The sequence below is a fragment of the Amblyomma maculatum genome, chromosome 7, assembly GCF_055883805.1.
Source record: "Amblyomma maculatum isolate TAMU_Amacu chromosome 7, ASM5588380v1, whole genome shotgun sequence".
Lineage (NCBI taxonomy): Eukaryota > Metazoa > Arthropoda > Arachnida > Ixodida > Ixodidae > Amblyomma > Amblyomma maculatum.
The window spans coordinates 112,980,071-112,995,128 of NC_139350.1; the positions used below are offsets into that span (position 1 = coordinate 112,980,071).

The following is a 15,058-nucleotide window of genomic DNA, read 5'->3' on the forward strand; positions in this document are numbered from 1 at the left end:
CAAAACAATATTTTGGAATCTTATTAGCACGTCTCCATCGAAGGCCCTATTATTTTAGACTCCATGCATTTTTCTCGTCTCGGCGTGGGATAGAGTAAAAGGCCGAAGAGTGTAAGATATGTCCTATAGAATAATGCTTCCAAATGGCTCTGGTACTTTATAGTTCAATTGCTTACATGACATAAAATGGCATCATTTTCGTCACGATGCAGCCCAACAGGTTTGTCAAGTAGTTATAGTCGTCAGCTACTCAGGGTTTGCGCCCAGGTTCAAACTTGATCATGAAAATCACATTTACATATATCCGAAACAGATGTGACTAGAGGAAGAAGATTGACGGTATGAAATCTTCGCACTTAACAAGGCTAGAGGGGGGATGCATCAGTTCGCAGGCAGGACCATCTTAGACTCATCTTGCAAATTGAGGCTTCCCCACCTCTATCAGGGCTCGGCTACATACTTCAAAAGTTATCTTCGATACCGATACTCGATAGAATGAAAAAGTTTATTTCCGATACCGATACAAGATACAGGATTGAAATCGAGTTTCGATTCAGATATGCGACACTGTATCATCGATACCTCGATACATCACAGAAAGTCTAACATGATAAAGGTTGTAATACGATTAAATTCATTAGGAAATTTTAGCGCGCTTTCTGGAATCTCTCGAGCATTCCTATACCATAGTTTTTCTGAACGGGCGTAACGATACGCCAGAACGAAGTTATTGTTTAGGCAGCTGTCCTTGTCCTAACTTCACATGAATTGCAGTCATGGTTACAGTTAAGCGATTGCTTCCCCAAGCAGCATAACAAAATATTTATTTAAACTAATACACCTCATGTGCACTGAGCTGTGAGCACTTTTCTATACATACTATACAAAGATGCAACCTGCGTGCGTTTGGAGAACTGAGCAGTTATATTGCCATTAGTGCGACAACAAACGTTTGAACCTCTGCATATTGTTAAAAGCTAGAAGGAAAATAAAAATAAAATGGTTGAATGGTATTTAGTGCGGAAAGAGGGCGATATGAGCTTGCTAAAAGCGACGCAAATGAGAAAAGCCTCTCTGAATACGCAGATGAGCACACCGCAGTGTTGTATTAGATGAAGGTGCCTTTTATCAGTTTGTAAGAGGAACCATAGACGCGTTGACTCGAGCATCCTGGAAATAGTTAGGAAACTCGAGGTTCACTAGCGTCGCTGGAGAACTGCGGCTGGTTACAGATAAACGATAGAAGTATCTTTTGAAGCGATAGCTTCACTGCGCTAGTCAACACCGCGCTTCGCGTAAGCCGCGTATGTCGGAGCACGAGTGACGTCAAGCACGGCGTGCCGAAAAGAAAGGCCCAGTATCTGTCGCATTCTTTTCTACGGATACCTGAACCGCGCCGCAAGAGAAGGGAACAAGGTGGGAGGGAAAGTGGAAAGAGAGAAAGAGGAGCCGTAGTGTCGGGCTACGGAGTAATTTCGACCACCTGGGGATCTTTAACTTGCGCTGACGTCGCACAGCACACGGACGCATCTTCGTTTCGCCTCCATAGAAACGCAGCCGCCGCGGTCGGGTTTGAGCCCGTATACTCCGGCACATTAGTGAGATTAGTTTTTGTCTAGCGTTCTCACCATCTGCGATCCAACACTTGAACACGCGGCTAGAAACGCCACTCGACAGGAGAGATGGTGTACAATTCAAACTCAGCCTTGCCGAAGAACATGTGAGAGATACTGCGCCTCTCCTAATTATGTGTACAACTTCGACAAACCTCGATCAGAGGCAAACTAGGTGAGGCAAAAAAGAATGGAACGCGATAGCGCTATCGCGCCCCGTTCGCACCGTCTACTCTTTTGCTTGTCGGGCTTTTGAGTGACAGAAAGACGTAGTTCACATGATACAACACATTAACTTGTCCAAAGCATGACTGATTGGTAATTACTTGTTCTGAGGCGTGATTCTGGGATGTAGAAGCGCTGCCGGCCACCTTGCCGAAATGCGCGGACCTCAAGCGGCAGTCGTAGTTCATCGGCAACATCGCTCCCGATCCGAGCCGGCGCGATGAAGATCTCGGAGGCCATGCCCTGTCTATCTTATTCCGTGCGCCACATTCATGATAGCGCCACGTGCGCGCCAAGCGTAGAGTTAGTACAGCGGAAAAGTAGTTTGCCACCCGCTTAACTGCGTGCTCTGTAATTCTGTTCTTTACATGCTCATAATTATTATTATGATGAACTGCAAATAATGATTAATGACCTAGACAGAAAAAGTAGAAAGGTAGGCTTGAAAATCAATATGCAGAAGACTAAGGTAATGTTCAACAGCCTCGGGAAGGAACAGCAGTTTACATTAGGTAGCGAAATACTGGAAGTAGTAGGCGAATATGTCTTCTTAGGACAGGTAGTAACCGCAGATCCGGACCATGAAAAGTAAATAACTATAAGAATAAGATTGGGATGGAGCGCATTTGGAAAGCACTCGCAGATTATGACTAGCAGCTTACCGGTATCGCTCAAGAGGAAAGTATACAACAGTTGCATCTTGCCTGTACTCACCTATGGGGCTGAAACGTGGAGGCTAACCAAGAGAGTTCTACTTAAGTTGAGGACAACCCAGAGGGCTATGGAACGAAAAATGGTAGGGGTAACATTAAGAGATAGAAAGCGTGCAGAGTGGGTCAGAGAAAACCCTCAAGTTACCGACATTCTAGTATAAATTAAGAAGAAGAAATGGACATGGGCAGGACATGTAGTGCGAAGAGAGGATAACCGATGGTCGCTGAGGGTAACAAACTGGATTCCAAGGGAAGGAAAGCGTAGCAGGGGGCGGCAGGAAGTTAGGTGGGCGGATGAGATTAAGAAGTTCGCAGGGGTCAAGTGGATGCAGCTAGCACAGAACCGGGTTAAGTGGAGAAATATGGGAGAGGCCTTCGCCCTGCAGTGGGTATAGTCAGGCTGATGATGATGATGAATTATTATTATACGCCACAATACACTTCTCCGAGGGATATTTCGGAGACGACACCGCAATCAATAGACGCGCCCTTCTCCATTTCAAACCTTCTAGCTGCCGTGGCGGAGTTGTTAGCGTGCTCGTCTCGCACCCCGGAGGCCCACGTTCGATTCCACAGGTCGGCGCTTTTTCCCACTCGTTTTTATTTAATAATGCTTCTGGGATGTTTCGCTCGCGGCCAACGCCGGACGACGCGGGACGGCGGCCGCCGACGACGACACCGATGTTTCTGCGACACGGGGCCCCTAACGCTACCGCGTTAAAAGATAGGAGAAGAAGGGTAGCCTTTCGCCATTGTCCTCTAACGAGACATCAAAGAGAGGCCGTAATTCTGAAGCAAAAAGCTTCCCTGCGCTAGTTAACACCGCGCTTCACGTGAGCCGGCGTATGTCAGAGCACGAGTGACGTCACACATGGTGCAGGTGGCCGCTGCCACGCACTATACGTCATTGTTTGACGTTAGCCGCAAGCGCGTGTTTATCGCGGAGGCCGGCTATATAACCGCTTGCTAGAGATTAGGCGTGCGCATTCAACATGGAAGGAGAAGACAGTGGTACTACCGATACAGAAGTGCTACCGCCGGAGTTGGTTGAAAATGAGCGGAGATATGAAAGGCTGAAAGCTAGACGAGCGTCCGAGACACCTGAACAACTAGAAGAACGTCTCGATAAACGACGCAGCAAAGTTGAGTCTGAAACTCATAATTCATAGCCATAAGCTAAACCGTAAGCACATCCATAAGGTAAACCATAAGCATATTCATAGCGTAAATTATAAAGCATAGCCATGAGCTAAACCGTAAGCGTATCCAAATGCTAAATCATACAGCATGACCGGAAAGCTAAATCACAAGGATCACCGAAGCTTGTCGATTCGAGATATCCAGGCTTAACCTTAACTAATTACCTGCCAAAATTATTTTAACAGAAAGTTGTTCATAGAGTGTCAGTCAGCTTGCATATTTCAAAAATTAATGTACTCGTTGTTTTTTTACATATAGAAATATCTTTACAAGTTTATTTAAGGTTTGTTGAAATTTTCCTCACGGCGTAGCCTGCCACGCTGGTTCAGTAATGTACTCCGGTTCTCATTTTCAATGCCAAAATTCAAACTCTGCAATGGAAATCGACTTTGCATATATACGGAACGGAGTGAACTCAGGATCTGTTAAACTCAAGCTCACGTTTTCCTCCAGTACGATTGAAGTAATGGTGAGCACTGCGCTACGAATTCGGGGTATTGGACATGCTACTTAGGCTAAAAGTTATATCTTCTCCAGGACCTGATGGTATACCAGGCGCATTCCTTCGCCGTTTCGCTGAAACGCTATGCAAGTTCCTCGTTAAAATATTTATAGCTTCCATTAGAACTGCATCCACACCTGATGACTGGAAAGGCGCGTGTGTGGTGCCCGTCCCGAATTGGGGTAACCTTTACTTCTCTAACTACCGCTCAATATCTATATCATGTTCTTCTTGTAAATTTATGGAACACATCATAGCTAATCTAATTTCAAAGTCTCTTTAAGATAACATTTTGTCGCAACACCAGCCCGGCTTCAAGAATGGGTTTTCTAGGGTTACACAGTTAGTCGCCTTATTTCACTTTCTTGCTTCCGTAGTAGATAGGACCGGCCAAGTAGAACTAATTTTCTTAGATTACGGCAAAGCGTTCGATTTAGTACCGCATAACGAACTAATCGAGAAACTTCTAATGATAGGATTGCCCGATTTTCTTGTTGCTTGGATATTGATGTATTTAATGCAACGCAAGCAGTATGTTACAATTAACGGAGAAGATTCTTATGCTCTTCCGGTCACATCTCGGCAGTGGCAGTGTGCTCAGGGCAGTGGACTTTGAATGCTGCTATTTTTGGTATATTGTAACGATATTGTTGATGTGGTTAATCAACCTGTACAGATCCGTATATATGCAGATGACTGCATTATTTTTAGTGAGATCCGGTCAGCTGACGATCAGGCAATTCTAAACACAACCCTTAACAATATTCTCACATGGTGTTGTAGATGGGGTATGAAACTTAACTCTGAAAAGACCGTCTTGCTACGTATAACAAGAAAACTTCATCCATTAAAATGCTCTTTCTTTCTGGGTTCAGGTCCAATTGCTGAAGTTAGCGAATACAAATATCTTGGTGTGACATTAACATGCAACTTAAGCTGGAACACGCACATCTCCAACACTTGCTCGTCAGCATTTCGAAAACTTTGCTTGTTGCGTCAGAAACTAAAGGATGCACCCCTCCAAGTTAAAAGGTTAGCCCCATACGAAACCTTTACAAGGACAAAATTAGAGTATGTTTTATGGGACCCATATACTATCACCAACATAAGCGCACTAGAGCGAACCCAAAGAAAAGCTGTCCGATTCATGCTCTCTCAGTACAGTCGAACTAGCTCTGTCTCTGCACTAATGCAATCGAATTCAATACCTACCCTTCAGTCCCGGCGAAAAGTTCTTCGATTAAATTATTTTATTATTTAATCATAAACTTGGAATTAATCCTTTACTGTACCTAATACTATCAAACACCAGACAAACCCGACAATTCCACCCTCTTTCTCTGACCCCGTACTTTGCCAAGTATAGCTTATTTCAACACTCTTTCTTTCCCCAGACCATTAATGATTGGAACAGCTTGCCAGCCTGCTGCCTACAGTCTCTTGACCTGATAAATGACCATGTTTACCATAATTTCATGGTCTGCTATTATCATTTTTCATTTCCTGCTGTTTGCGCTCTGTTTTGTTTGCATTTTGATATTACTAATCACTGTAATAATTTGTTTTTAATCCACTCCTGCTTGGGCCTCACGGCCTGCAGTATGTAAGAAATAAATAAATAAATAAATAAAAAATAGACTGAGTCGCATTTTTGTGGCAATGCCAGACAGCCTGACTAAAGCTCAAGCTATGCAAAAGACACCCACATATAGATTGGATTGTCTACCTTTATTCGAAACCTACATTGGGGTCTAAGGAAGGAGACTTCTTACCCTTTCTTTAAATCGGCACCTGTTACCTGCAGTAATTGCCCGTTATTACCAAAATTTTTCTTCTCCCCCCTTAATTGGTTGGTTGGCTGTACAACTTTTAATTCCATCGGAAACGGGGAGTCATGCGCCCGCGGATTAGAGGCTGGCAGGTAGCCGTTGGCTTGTTGCGGCCTCCTCCGCCAGATGGACGGTGCGGTGCGGGATCGCAGGGTCCGCGCTTCGCAGCAGGGTATCCCAGGCTTCTCTACTTGTAATATTTTGCCCTATCCCTGGAGATTGTGGACACTCCCAAATTATGTGGTCGAGGGTCCCTCTCGCCCCACAGGGTTTGCAGAGACCATTGTCCCTAAGGTCTGGTAGCGCGTGAAACGCCCAGACCGGGTTCATGAACGTATTAGTTTGTAGCCGCCTCCACGCGACAGCTTCTCTATTATTTAGTCTAACATCTGGCGGGGCTACCAGTCTACGTCCCAATTTATAATGGTCGATGATTTCCCCGTAAATTTGCAGACGCTCGTCGTATGCCCAGTGTTCGGGGGCTCGACGGCTACCCGGAAGTAGAGAGCTCGGGCAAGCTCGTGAGCCGCCTCGTTACCAGGGACGGCAGCGTGAGCGGGTGTCCAAATTAACTGAATTTTCCTATTTATCGTTCTTTGGGTGACGATTTTGGCCGCCTCCGGCGATATCCTCCCCTTCCCAAAATTTTGAAGGGCAGTTTTGCTCTCGCTAGTTATGAACTTGGCTTCTGTTCCTACGCAAGCTTGCGCTATCGCAACGTACTCCGCAGTCTCTATGTTGCGGCCTCTGATGGCTGCCGCGGATACCGGTGCCCCTCGGCCATCAACTACTGAAGCTACCGCCGCACCTGTTCTGCCACTTGCCGCATCAACATAGACTGCTTCATTTGCTCCCATGTTCTTGAACCGTCGCTCTAGAGCTTCGGCTCGTTTGGCCCTTCTTTCGACATTAAATTCCGGATGCATATTCCTAGCCAAGGGGGGAACTACAAAGGCATTCCTGATTTCACTATTAATCATGACTTTTTTTTGAACTCCTGTCTGGGTTGAGGCCTACTTTTGCAAGGATTACCCTGCCCGTCTCGATCGTGCTTAGTCTCTCTAATTTTGAGCCTCGCACTGCCTCCGCCCATTCCGCCCATTCTGCCCACGTGTTATGCACCCCGAGTTCGAGCAGTCGTTCGCTCGAGGTACCCACGGGCAATCCTAGCGCCTTCTTAACGCATCTTCGAATCAGGCAGTCTAACTGCTCTTTTTCGCCGGCCTTGATGTCCAGGTAGGACGTGGCGTGTCTGATTCTGCTTATTACGTATGCCTGGATTAGTTTTAGTACATTTCTCTCCTCGAGGCCTCTTCCTTTAGTGGCGACCCTCCTCAAGAGCCCGAGGGTTTGCATCGCGTAACTTTCTAATTTTTTCAGGACCTCTCCGTTACAGCCGTGGGATTGAATGACCATCCCCAAAATCCTGATCTGATCTACTTTTGACACCGGTTTGCCCTCCACCTGAATATGAAACTCCCCGCTATTCTTGCAGCGGAGGTACTTTGGGTTATAAACGAACAACTCAGATTTATGCAGGGAGCACGAAAATCCCCTTTTAGCCGCGTAATCGACAATGATGTTGGTCGCTGCCTGCAGGCGTTCCTTCGTACTCGCATCGCTCCCATGATTAATCCACATGATATTATCGTCCGCATACATGCCAAAATTTAGCCTCTTGATTTGGTTAAGTTTTCCCAGGAGGCCTCTCATTGCCGCGTTGAAAAGAAAAGGCGATAGCAATGAGCCCTGCGGTGTGCCTTTGCTTACTAACTCTATCGTAGGAGATTCTAAATTTTGAAATATGACGCAGGCTTTTCTGCCCGATAAGAAGTCTTTTATGTAGTTGTACGTTCTCTCCCCTACTCCGAGAACTTCGAACCCTTCGAGGATAGCCTCGTGGCTGACATTGTCGAATGCCTTGGTGAGGTCTAGGCCCAGGACTACTTTGGCGTCTCTCGATCGCGATTCTACGATATCATGCTTTAGTCGGAGCATTACGTCCTGCGTGCACAAGTGTGGTCGGAAACCGACCATTTCGTGCGGCCACAGATTGTTTTGCTCCATGAAGCGCGTTAATATCGTCTGTATGACGTGCTCCAGCAAGTTCCCTACGTATGAGGTTAGGGAAATCGGTCCCAAACTTTCCAGTTGCGGGGGTTTTCCCGGTTTGGGTATTAGTATTATGTTTGCCGTTTTCCACTGATCTGGCAACTGAGTCGTTTCCCAAACTTTTCCAATGAATTCTGTTAGCTGACTAATAGAGTCATCGTCCTGATTCCTTAGCATTTTATTGGTGATCCCATCGGGGCCCGGGGCTGATTTAGTTTTTAGTCTTACAATTTCCGCCCTTACCTCTGCTTCCGTGATGGGGGCGTCAAGCGCCTCATTGGGCGTGCCACCGTAGCTCGGGAGTGGGGAACGCTGGTTGTCTGCAACATATGTTTTTACTAACGTATTCATAAACGCCGGATCGTCTGCTTCAAAGGCGTGTCTGAGTTTTGTCAATCTTATTCCCGATTGAGCTTTTGAATATGTTGGGTCCAACACATGCCGGAGCATGCCCCACGTTTTGGAGAGATTCACGCCTTCCTCCATTTCGTCGCATCTGCTGAGCCAGTTTTGTTCGCACAATCGCGTTGCTTTCAATTTCCTTGTTATGCCTCGCGATTCGTCTTCTAAGATTCTTGTTCCACTTTTGTTTCTTCAGCCTGCGTTCCATGCTTTGTTTAGCGTCCCACATGTGGAGCAGTCGGCTATCTGCTATACAAGGAGCGTCGTCTCCTACCAGCGTCTTTGTCGCCTCGCCAACCTGGCGTTTGAGTGCCTCCGTCCATTCCTCAATGTTCTCAATCCGTTCTAATTGCGCGGTTGCCCTGATTTCTCTAAATTGATCCCATTCCGTTTCGGCCGGTTGGCACGCCCTGTGCGTCTTTCAGTCCTCTGTGAGGACTGAAACGACAATGAAATGGTCACTGCCAAAATTTTGCTTAGAATTTTGCCAGTCTAAACCCTGTAAGTTTTTTGAAAATGTCAGGTCTGGCGATGTGTCCGCGCATACGCTGTTACCTGTCCTCGTTGGATGATCGGGATCCGTATGGAGGGTGAGACCCAGCTCGTGCGTGTCCTCCCATAGCTGCCTACCTTTGGTGTCCTGTATAGCATAGCGCCATTCTTGATGTCTGGCGTTAAAGTCACCAACGATAAAGTCACCAACGATCAGCAAGGGATTACTCCCGGCCGCCTTGATGGCTTTACGCATAAGGGCCCTAAATCTAATTTCCTTATGCTTGGGTGAGCTATAAATGTTAAGAAGGAATAGACTGGGATCCTTCTTTCATCCCGTTAATATCTCGAGAAATACGTTCTCGATATCTCGAATTCAAATGGTGTTCTATCACCGCTACATTGTGCTTTACAATGGTCGCCACGGTCGATTTCACGCCTCTATCGCTGTTGAACACCTGGTATCCCATTAGTTTGGCTCCCTTCTCTGTTTCCTGAAGGGCGATTGCGAGGGGGGTCTCAGTTATGAGTGGAAGATATTGCTGCAGTAGCGCTCTCTTGCGCTGGAACCCGCGACAGTTCCACTGCCAAATTTGGTTTTCATTTACGCGCCTGGCCATTTTGCAGCTGGGTTAGGGTTTGTTCGACATTCTGCTGCCACGTGTTGACGGCTATGAGCTCGGTTCGAACTCTTTGCACTTCCTCTGCAAGTGCCTGTACCTGGCTCTGAATTTGGTTCATGAATTAGGTCATTTGGCTCATGAATGAATTCAATTTTTCGTCAAGCCTGTTTTCGAGGTCTTGGAAGGGGTCTGTTTCATTAATTTTGCGCTTCACCGGGGGCAGGCGAGACGCCTCAGTCACCATTTGCTCATCCACTTTCGCCGGGGGCGCCGCTTGTGGCGGGGCGACTGGCTGAGCAGGTGGCAGCTGCTTCGCGGGAGTGGGAGGCCCTTGCTCTTCCGTATGCTGTTTCAATTTTTGATTTTGCGTTAGCTTTTTAATCACCCCCTTAAGCTCCTCAATTTCTTTTTTAGGAATTTCGACTTCCTCGTCTCTATTAACTTTCCTAGGTTTAGCCTGGGAGGTCTCGCTGTTGAAGCTTACATTTTTCCGGTCTCCGCTGGCGTTCCGCTTGGTCCATGGGTTGGCCGCGTCCCTCGAACTCGAACGTCTCCTAGACCCAGACCTGGAGCGTCCCATGGAGCAAGAGAACTGGAACGCCTTCGCTGCTGCGGTGGCGTCTCGTTGGCGGTAGATTCCAACCTTCGGAAGGAGTCTTCTCTAACGCGGAAGTCTCCTCCTCCTTCTTGCTTGACTTTCGGTCGCCCTCTGTTGTCGTATTGAGCTGGATTATCCTTGACTTTTCGATCCCATTGCTTATTCTTCACCTCGTACGGAGTCCTGTGTATTTCCTTACATTTTCGGTCACCAAGCAGGTGGCCCTTGCCGCACAGCTGGGCCTTTGTCTCGCACTGGTGACCTTGCGGTGGCCTCTCCATTCCGCAGCTTCTGCACTTTAGGTTGTTCGGGTCCGGACAGACGTCCTCCCTGTGACCGAGTCTTCCGCAGGCATTGCATACTTCATATTTTTTGCGGTTAAGTTGACACCGCTGCGCCATCGGAGTCAGGCGAGCCCATCGTGGTACTTCTCTCTCTTCAGAGAGAATTAGCACAGTTCTGGAATTTTTGCCGAGTCTCCGCACACCCAAAACTGGCGGGTTACTGTGGATTCTCAGCCTCTCCATGATGATCTCGTCGGTAGAAGTGGCACGTCATGTACCACGCCCTTGCCGCATTTTTCCGGCGTCGCCACGTAGGCAGTCAATTCGATCTTCTCCCCCTCGAACACGAGGTGGGTTAGGCTCGCGTAGCGTCTCTTCATTTCGGCGCTTGTAATTGCCACGAGGATTGAGTGCTGCTTAATATTCGTCGAGATGACGTCCTCCCCGGCCTCGCCCGGGTGGATACCAGCTGCCACGATTATTGCGTCAGCCAAGATTGCGTTGCCAAACTTAAGGAGACGCACGAGACCGCCACGTGGCCTCAAAATGATCTTCTCGTCGCCATCGGGTAAGCGAGCCTGCTGCTTTTCCACCGATTTCGCAGCCATTTTTCTTCCAGCATGCTTCTCAGCAGCTCGCTGCTTCTCAACTTGTTGCACAGTCTTCTGGAGCTGCACATATCTCTTCTTCTTGGTGGTATACCATTGGCCAGGCACTTGAAATTCCTCCGGATCTACCGGCGTTCCTTCGACAATTACCACTTTTTTTCAGCTTCACTAGGCTAGGGGTGGGTCCCCGATGGGGCCGCCGCAATCCCAAGGTGCCGCGAGACGCTAGGCCACGTTAGGCCTAGCTTCAGCCCGTAGTCCACCAAACAAAGTCCGAAAAAATCGGAAACAAAGTCCCACCTCAGAAAAACTGGTATTCCTGTGGTCCTCTTGATGCGTTCCGTCCATTCGACACAAAATTCAAAAACGCCGAGCCAATGAATTGCCCAAACTAACCGAAATTACGGAGCCCATGAAAAGCACGTCCGCTCGATTCAGAGGATCGGGCCGGAATCTCTCCCCCTATAATTGTCTTGGAACGTTACGTTTTGCAGCACACATAAACAAAAACGCAACAGCGCAGCCGCAGGGACTTTCAGAAGAGGTCCACAAGGCGCGAGCAAGGCGCTGCAGATCAGTAATTGTTCAGACTTATTTTACTAGCCGATGTTATTGCTTTAGACCTCTCTACACCATTACTCAAATTCCGCTTGGGCGATCCTGATAACTTACAGCGATGGTCACGTTTAGAGGAGTGTGTGCAAAAACATCAGTAGGGTGGCGTCTCCCTTCATTATATAGAACTGCACGCAGAACTTCTTATACATTAAGCGCCTCATAACAAGTGCAGCCACAAAAATATTTGGCTGTAGGCGGCTCTCTACAACACTATAATGCACGCGCGATTTAAGCGAAGCGCGGCCTTTTCATTCCTAGTATGGCCTCTATTGCTGTGAGCCTCATTTTGAAGTGTTGTCATGATGGCTCGTTGGTAGAACGTGTTGGGCGGATACAACTGCGGGGGCTTCATTTACCTAGAGGCAGAGAGCAGACGTCGCTGGCTATCAATCCTAATAAAGGAAGCGTGCTAATTCTGACACTCGGAATTTTAATTTTCTTCTCGATTGCCGTGAACACCACAATTTCTTTTTATAGAATGACCTATTTTGAAAACAGCAGTTAGTGCCAAAATTTGACAGTCTTGATACACATATATTTACATTCAACCTTTGCTTGTGGAAACTAAATCGGCGACCACTTTAGTGTCAATTTTCCTTCTAATTGATCTATATTTTTCTTGTTTGCGTTGATTTAGGCGAAAATTCAAAAAAAATTGTCCGCCGTTTTGCTCCACTTCAACCCTTTAAGACATGCGCAGACAGTGTTCGGCAAGTGTTCGGCTGGGTTCTTTAGCACACTTTGTCATGAGAAAACGGACGCAGCAATCTCAGTGCAAGCAAAAGATTCCAGGCGGCAAAAATAGCTCATAGATTACCGTTATTGTAAATATTTTTGTTTTTTCCTCCCAGCTCCTTCTTATCCCGTGTGGCTAAATGAGGCGTCCAGAGAGACGTGTGAAAGATACGGCGCGTTTTATTTCCTACCCACTAATTAGCAATTCATGCAGTTTGCAAGGCGCTGTATACACTTGCGATTTAGCGCACGTTACAACTCCCAGGTTGTCGAAATTTCGACAGCCCTCCACTGTTGCGTATCTTGTATAATCAAATTTTTTAACATTGCCCTCTGAATAAAGTAGAACAAACCATGCTAAAGGTGTTTAGGCGGTTTGTTCGGGAGGCCAAAAATAGCAGTATCGGCTTCGCTCCTTGGTGGACCCAATCACGGGAAAGACATGTAAACATTAGACAATTTTCCTAGTTTCTGATCTTCCGTGCTAGTTTTTTCACTCTACAAGAGTAGAGAAAGAGATATGTCGTTATGGAAGGCTGAAAAAAAAAATCCAACACCTTAAATATCAGTAATTTACGAAGATAAACTCGTATGTTTTCTCTAACGACACGCAGCAACACCTGCAGCGTTTACCCGATATCAAGGTGGATGGTAACTCAACCTGGGTGTGCTAGGATATAACCTGGCATTGGCTACCGTGTTTCAATAAATTCGTAAGGGAACGCGACCGCGTACTGTTTCATATCACTTTAATAAATAACACACAGACAAAATGTTTTGAGCCTTTCGCTACAACTTCCGTCCTTGGTGAAGTCGCATTAGAAGGTTAAGCTTTATGCACAAAAGGAAGCATTCAACTCCAGAAGAGTCTACCGCTCAGTTATATTGCAGTCCCTTAAATCTGAAGATAAACTGAGCACAATGGGGGCGAAGGATACCATTCCGGTAAATACGTACCTTGTGTCTGTTGCAACAGCGCGTTCATTGCAACTTAACTTTACTGGAGTCTTATTACTTCTCCCCCAACGTTATCGATTGCAGAGATGTGGAAGAGGAAAAACCTTTGGAAATTGATGCAAAAGCAATGTCCCCAGGTCAGCGCTCTACTAGCAGGACGACAGGTGCAAAGAAAAAGTAAGTCTTTCGACTTCGCCTAAACTCCGCTTTTTGGTATATTCGGTGTTGTGCAGTGCGGCGGCATAACATGAGTAAAGCTTGTAAAATTTATAGTGGCGGCCATTTTTGTATGTTTGCGCGCTTTAGCTTGTGTACAACAACACCCCTTCATCCCGCCTGTTTAACAGTGCACCTACGCGCCTCTCACACACAGCTGCGGTCCGGAAATTTGTCTCCTAGTTTATTGCATGTATGCTTGGGGCTTAACATTGTGTTTATTTGCTTCTATGCTGAGCAGCCTCTGAAGATGTAATTTGTGTTGTTGCATGCCCACATATTTCGTGAGTTTTAAATGAGCTCCGTTTCCCAAGTTTTGTGTAGAACTTTCGAGGAAGCAAAGCGGTGGAGGCGCAGATTACTATTTTAGAGCTAATTGCTCGTCAGTTGCCCAACACAATATTTTTTAATCTTATTAGATTTTCATCGAAGACCCTATTATTCTCTCATTCCATGCATTCTTCTGATCTCGGCGTGGGATAGCGTAAAAGACCGAAGAGTGTAATATATGTCCTAGAAGAATGCTTCCAAACAGCTCTCGCACTTCATAGTTCAATAGCTTACATGACATAAAATCCCATCACTTTCTTCACTATGGAGCTCACCAGGTCTGTCAAGTAGTTATAGTCGTCAGCTACTCAGATTTTGCGCCCAGTTTCAAACTCGATCATGAAAATCGTGTTTACATATATGCGAAACAGGTGTGACGAGAGGACGAAAAAAACGCTTGAACTGTTTTCGGAGAGTATTTTGTTCCGCGCTGCTTAGTTTTGTATCCCATTCCAATGTTTTTAGCTTTCATCGTTTTACCATTTTCATGCATGTGGAGAGCATGGACAAAAGAAGCAACAACATTGAATCTTCCACTCGGATACTCGAAACAAAAAATGTGTGTCGTCGCATGAGCTGCACCTAACAAATATGACGCGATGGCATCTGGTATGGTTACACGGTATGAAAGCTTCGCACTGAACAAGGCTAGAGAGGGGTATGACTCAGTTTGCAGGCCGACCCATCTTAGGCTTTACCTGCAAACTGAGTATTCTCCCCCTCTACGCTTGTTCAGTGCGCTTTCATACCATATATGCGAAACGTATAACACATATACCTTATACCATGTATATTTCGTTCTATATATTCATATTATATATTCGATGCCCGTGCACTAGGCTCCATTGCGGTTGACGTAATACGGAGACTCACTGTACGAATTCCGTCTTAGCGTTAGTAGCACTTGGATGTGAACCACTATCAGCCTGACCCAACCAGAAGGTACTCAAAATACTCGTTTTACTATAGTCAAATCCTCGTCACATTAGAAATACAATTGA

At 46.4% G+C, this 15,058-nt stretch overlaps 1 protein-coding gene across 1 annotated transcript in view; it reads left to right on the forward strand.

The window, feature by feature from the left end:
* Positions 1-206: 206 nt before the first annotated feature.
* Positions 207-15,058, forward strand: part of LOC146184445 (aurora kinase A-like) — an 89,165-nt gene continuing 74,313 nt past the window's right edge. Inside the window, exon 1 of the mRNA XM_084608541.1 lies at positions 207-220. Within this exon, the coding sequence (XP_084464667.1) occupies positions 207-220 (14 nt within the window). The remainder of the gene's footprint in view (positions 221-15,058) is intronic.